Source organism: Moschus berezovskii, chromosome 6 (assembly GCF_049115385.1).
Source record: "Moschus berezovskii isolate FMDL1 chromosome 6, NW_MosBer_1.0, whole genome shotgun sequence".
In the NCBI taxonomy this organism is placed as follows: Eukaryota; Metazoa; Chordata; class Mammalia; order Artiodactyla; family Moschidae; genus Moschus; species Moschus berezovskii.
The window spans coordinates 75,100,666-75,107,550 of NC_142465.1; the positions used below are offsets into that span (position 1 = coordinate 75,100,666).

Below are 6,885 nucleotides of genomic sequence, written 5' to 3' on the forward strand. Positions count from 1 at the left end.
ATAGTCTGATCCAATAATATGCTATTTCAGGCAGAAGAAAGCTCAAAATAAAGAACACAAAAGACTCGCATACTTAGACCTTTCTTGTCAAAGCAGGTAAATAACTGTTTTGTTATTTTAAAGGTACTTAAAAATCCTCAAGATTCAATTTACTTATAATACATGGATTTAGATAGAGTTGAAGCAATTATTCACATATACTTTATACACATGAGTTGCTGATCAACTATTAGCATTGTTCCTGATATACTTTCTTCTCAGAGCTCTTGCATGTACCTAGGTTAAATTCTGACTCTAAGCAACTATAGTAGTAAGAAAACTTCAGTAAAATAAATTTTCACTAGCCACAACTGTTGCATTAGTCATATCCTAAACATTAAAAATTTCTTTCATGCTGATGAAAAAAGGCAAGGTAGTGTTAATTGAATTCCCAGAATTGGGGATATTTTCACTCAGGAAAAGGAACTGTTCTCTTCTGAATTCGAAATAGAAACAATGCTGTTATAAAAATTTGATGAATCAAACTGTTGTAATAAAAAACAGGTATACATTACAAATTCTACCTGCAGTAAATAGGAAGGGATGAACTAAGCCAGGAAACTCAGCCTGAGCACTTCCATAAGCTACTTTTATGACTTTGGTCAGCTCATTTAATCTCTTTAGGACTAAATTTTTCCTGTGGACAAAAGGGGGGAAAATAAGATTAGGAGATCTTTAAGATTCTACCAAGTTAAAAAAATTATACTTTAGTAGCATGTCAATTGTTATAGTCCTTTGACTCAGAAAGTCTTACAAGAGTTATCCCACAAATGTACTAGCAAATATGAGCAAAGACATGTATATTTGAACAAGGACATTCACTGATAGCATAACTTGAATTAGCAAAAGGCCTGTGAAAAAACAAAGTCTTCACTAGAAAGCTAGTGAAAGAAATGATACCCTCAAAAAATAAAAAAATAGAACATAGATCATATGGTAATATGATCCAGCAACTCCACTCCCGGTATTTATCTGAAGAAAACAAAAACACTAATTCAAAAAGATGTATGTATCTCAATGTTCACATCAGCATTATTTACAATAGCCAATATTCAGAAGCAACCTAAGTGCCTGCCAAGAGATGAATAACAATTTACACACACACACACACACACACACACAGAAATATTACTTAGCCATAAAAAGAAAGAATGAAATCTTGCCATTTGCAACAGCGTTGCAAATGGAAAGACCTTGAGGACATTATGCTAAGGGATAATAACTTTGCATGGTATATAATCAATAAAAATATTGAATCACTAAGTTGTTATACCTGAAATATAAGTCAATAATAATTTTTTTAAAAGAAACTATAGCATAGTGAACTGATAGCATATCTACACAATGGAATACTATGAAGCCATTAAAAAGACTGAGAAAGTAACATGGAACAATATCTAAAATATATGATTATGTGAATAAAGCATGGCACAGAATGGTATAACATAGCATGTTCTCATCTTGGTTTTAAAAACATGGAACAATATCTAAAATATATGATTATGTGAATAAAGCATGGCACAGAATGGTATAACATAGCATGTTCTCATCTTGGTTAGGATAGTAACATACACATAAATCACACAAATATATGTATATAAATAAACATACATATATGCATTCTTATTTATGCAAGGACTATTTCTAATGCATACATAAGAAAGTGGTAGTAGCTGTTGCTTCTGAGAGGGGAACCAGCAGTTTAAAGTAGAAGAAAGATTTAACTTTTCAATGTAAATCATTGTTTTCACAGTCTGATTTCACTGTGTCTGTGTAATATTTTCATTAAGAAAAAACCCACATATATTTTATTAAAAAATTTTACATTTCCCATACTAAAATTTAAATTACGCCCCCCAAAATGTGTCTTCTCTGACAAAAGATTTTTATTTTATGCAAAGATTTTTTCAATTACCTTGAAAAGCCGGGGAAACACATCTGCTGGTTGTCCACGAATCACAAACAGACGAGAGTTTAATTTTCGCAGACTGGCATCAAGGTCTTCAAGACATTGAAGCAAAAATCTAGAGAGAGGAAGATACTATTTAAATTCTTCAAAATATATATTTAGAAGATTTAAAGTAATAAAAAGTTATGCTATTCTAAAATTTGAAATGCCATCTCATCACCTTTTTTACCTCTTTATCATTTTCTAATTTCGAGCTGATATATAAATTGCTGCTTCCAGAAACCATAAGTTTTAAAAATTATGGCATAAGTTTCTCAGTATTTTTAAATGAAGTTCCTAAATTAAATCACTGTCATTAAATAATAGTGACTAATAGCAAAGTTTAATTTGTAAACATAAAAGTCATATAAATAAAATAATTTAATGAATTTATCTCACTGTTTAAACTTGGCAAAATAAATCCAAGTTAATATAGAAAAGTCACCTTGAAAAACCTAGGACACCTTTGACTGGGAAAAAAAGAACACTTTTAACATCCTATTTTTTTTGATGATTCAGCAGATGTTGGCAATTTGTTTCCTCTGCCTTTTCTAAAACCAGCTTGAATATCTGGAAGTTCATGGTTCACGTATTGCTGAAGCCTGACTTGGAGAATTTTGAGCATGACTTTACTAGCGTGTGAGATGAGTGCAATTGTGCGGTAGTTTGAGCATTCTTTGGCAGTGCCTTTCTTTGGGACTGGAATGAAAACTGATCTTTTCCAGTCCTGTGGCCACTATCGAGTTTTCCAAATTTGCTGGCTTACTGAGTGCAGCACTTTCCCAGCATCATCTTTCAGGATTTGAAATAGCTCAACTGGAATTCCATCACCTCCACTAGCTTTGTTCATAGTGATGCTTTCTAAGGCCCACTTGACTTCACATTCCAAGATGTCTGGCTCTAGGTGAGTGATCACACCATCGTGATTATCTGGGTTGTGAAGATCTTCTTTGTGCAGTTCTTCTGTGTATTCTTGCCACCTCTTCTTAATATCTCCTGCTTCTGTTAGGTCCATACCATTTCTGTCCTTTATTGAACCCATCTTTGCATGAAATGTTCCCTTGGTATCTCTAATTTTCTTGAAGAGATCTCTAGTCTTTCCCATTCTGTTGTTTTCCTCTATTTTTTTGCATTGATCATTGAGGAAGTCTTTCTTATCTCTCCTTGCTATTCTTTGGAACTCTGCATTCAAATGGGAATATATTTCCTTTTCTCCTTTGCGTTTCGCTTCTCTTCTTCTCACAGCTATTTGTAAGGCCTCCTCAGACAGCCATTTTGCTTTTTGGCATTTCTTTTCCGTGGGGATGGTCTTGATCCCTGTCTTTCCAGAAAAACATCTATTTCTGCTTTATTGACTATGCCAAAGCCTCTGACTGTGTGGATCACAATAAACTGTGGAAAATTCTGAAGGAGATGGGAATACCAGACCACCTAACCTGCCTCTTGAGAAACCTATATGCGGGTCAGGAAGCAACAGTTAGAACTGGACATGGAACAACAGACTGGTTCCAAATAAGAAAAAGAGTACATTAAGGCTGTATATTGTCACCCTGCTTATTTAACTTCTATGCAGAGTACATTATGAGAAATGCTGGGCTGGAAGAAGCACAAGCTGGAATCAAGATTGCCGAGAGAAATATCAATAACCTCAGATATGCAGATGACACCACCCTTACAGCAGAAAGTGAAGAGAAACTAAAAAAACCTCTTGATGAAAGTGAAAGAAGAGAGTGAAAAAGTTGGCTTAAAGCTCAACATTCAGAAAACTAAGATCATGGCATCTGGTCCCATCACTTCATGGAAAATAGATGGGGAAACAGTGGAAACACTGTTAGACTTTGTTTTTTTGGGCTCCAAAACCACTGCAGCCATGAAATTAAAAGACGCTTACACCTTGGAAGGAAAGTTATGACCAACCTAGATAGCATATTAAAAAGCAGAGACATTACTTTGCCAACCAAGGTCTGTCTAGTTCAAGTTGTTTTTCCAGTAGTCATGGATGGATGTGAGAGTTGGATTATAAAGAAAGCTGAGTGCCCAAGAATTGATGCTTTCGAACTGTGGGGTTGGAGAAGACTCTTGAGAGTCCCATGGACAGCAAGGAGATCCAACCAGTCCATCTGAAGGAAATCAGTCCTGAATATTCATTGGAAGGACTGATGCTGAAACTCCAATACTTTGGCCACCTGATGTGAAGAACTGACTCATTTGAAAAGACCCTGATACTGGGAAAGATTGAAGGCAGGAGGAGAAGGGGACGAGAGAGGATGAGATGGTTGGATGGCATCACTGACTCAATGGACATGAGTTTGAGTAAGCTCCTGGAGTTGGTGATGGACAGGGAGGCCTGGCGTGCTGCAGTCCATGGAGTCGCAAAGAGTCAGACACGACTGAGCAACTGAACTGAACTGAACTGATCCCAACCCACCACTACCAATGTGTAAATCCTTTGGGAAGAATATTGTTTCTGACTATTGTTGTTAAAGCAATATAAAAGCATCTAAGTTTTGTAAAATTATCCATAACTATGAATAACATCATGTTTGGTGATAAATACTGGGGAGCAGACAGTTTTCTGTATTTGCTTGCCAAATCATTTTTAGACCCTGAGGTACTCAGATCAAAAATTAACAAGTTGAATGAACTAGCAATTTTAAAGTTTTCTTAAATTCAAACAGTACAAAACTAAAATGTCCTGGAAAGATAATCCATGGAAGAGATAATCCTCAAATCTTTTTTGCAGTGTGAGTTTCAGTATCTTCTCTACCAGACCAGACAGTAAGTAGCAGAGTTCTCCACATTCTACGTTTTGGGTAGAAAAGTTTTCATGTAGTACAAGTAGGTCAATGACAGATAATAAGATGGGAAAAGGAAAAAAAAAGGACCTGATTAATTTATAAAATGAACTAGTAAGCCTCGATTAGTTAATAATTAGCCCTTTATTTTTCCCTTTCTTGTTCACAATTGAATGAGCATTCTTAACGCTTTTCAATAAACACTCTATGAACCAAACAAACATTGTACAGGATGATGTGGACTAAAGCAATGGGAAAAGTTCTGCAACCAAAATTACCTTTGTTTTGGCATTCCATAAAACAAAGGAATAGAAATTGTATTCCAGTATAGTGTTTTTCTCCAATAGATGTTATTGATGGCTTTTTTCTTCTCTAGTATGTTTTCCTTCCATGGCTATTATTGTTTATATCACTGTAGTTTAACATAAAAATTGCAGAGATACAGTAGATTCAAATATGTATTTCAGAAAATAATTGTGAAAGAAAGAAAAAGAGCAGCATGGAGAACACATGGTGTTGCTTTTCTTTGTTATAAGCCTTTCTATTCTACGACTTTTAAAACTACTGCATATATTATTTTGATAAAATAAAATTTACTTTGCATATATCTACTTGTTACATGTGTATAAGAAAATAATTGCAAGGATACTCATCAACCTATTAATAATAGCTACCCTGAGCACCAAAGAATTCATGTTTTCAAACTGTGGTGTTGGAGAAGACTCTTGAGAATCCCTTGGACTGCAAGAGATCAAATCAGTCAATCCTAAAGGAAATGAACCCTGAATACTCATTGGAAGGACTTATGCTGAAGCTGAAGCTCCAATATTTTGGCCACCTGATGCCAAGAGGCTACTCATTAGAAAAGACCCTGATGCGGGCAAAGAGTGAAGGCAGGAGAGGTGTATGACAGAGGATGAGATGGTTGGATGCATCTCTGACTCAATGGACGTGAGTTTGAGCAAACTCTGGGAGATGGTGAAGGACAGGGAAGCCTCAAATGTTGCATCCATGGGGTCACAAAGAGTCGCACACAACTGAGAGACTCAACAACAACTACTGGGGACAGGAAGTTTGGGGTGGGGGTAAAGAACAGAGAAACATACCATTTTAAACTTCATAAAAGGTATAAAATTTATAATTAGCATATATTCCTTCAAAGTAGAACAAAATTGAAAAATATTATATCTGATGGAAACCTGGTTTAACACATAATGAACATCTTTCAAAGCAACAGGCATACTTCTATGGCATCAATTTTCACAGTTTATGGTATCTCATTGCATAGATGTCCCATAATTTAATAATTAATAGCAACAAGTTACTATCCCTCAACCAATCCTGGAAAGTTCTAATTTCCTCATGTGTTAAACTGGGATAGTAATAGGGCGCATATCATAGTATTGTTGTGAGAATTAAATAAGTTAATGTATGTGAAGCTCTTAAAACAGTGCCTGACCCACGGTAAGCATAAATATATGTCTCATCATTCCTACAATAATTTTAGTCCCCTCTTTCCTACAATAATTCTATTTCTTGTTATCTCATGCTAGTAGTGTTCTTGCCTGGAGAATCTCAGGGACGGGGGAGCCTGGTGGGCTGCCGTCTATGGGGTCACAAAGAGTCGGACACGACTGAAGTGACGCAGCAGCAGCAGCAGCAGCATGCTAGTATTATTTGCTCAATGCCTTAAAATAGTTCTGCCTAGCAATACCAAATTTTCCTGAGGCACACTTTCCTGTAAAAAGGTCTTCAAAGGTTCATTCACCTATAGAATAAAGAAAAAATTATTTTGTTTAACTAACTTAGGGTTCCAGGTTCATTTTTCTGCCACTCCTCTTTCCTTTCTGCCAAACCAAACTACTTTTCCCCACACACATTCAATTTCCTGGAATTTGCTCCATGCTCTTCCCTCGGCCTGGAGCACCTTCCTAATTCCCATCTCTATTTTCTGCTAATTTTCAGTCTTCCATATGAAAGTAATTTCTCCATCCCATATACTGTCAAGGGACATAATGTACCTCATCATAGAGAAACTTTCAGATTGTATGTTACATGATAGCTATCACACAGATTACCTTCTCCTCCTGAAGGATTTCAAAT

The 6,885-nt window shown here is 35.8% G+C and overlaps 1 protein-coding gene across 4 annotated transcripts in view; it reads right to left on the minus strand.

Annotated features, from left to right (window-relative positions):
- Positions 1-6,885, minus strand: part of CRY1 (cryptochrome circadian regulator 1) — an 85,409-nt gene that overhangs the window by 27,561 nt on the left and 50,963 nt on the right. For all 4 annotated transcript variants that reach the window (XM_088837167.1, XM_055396553.2, XM_088837168.1 and 1 more), the window contains exon 2: positions 1,955-2,063. In XM_088837167.1, the coding sequence (XP_088693293.1) occupies positions 1,955-2,063 (109 nt within the window). The remainder of the gene's footprint in view (positions 1-1,954; positions 2,064-6,885) is intronic.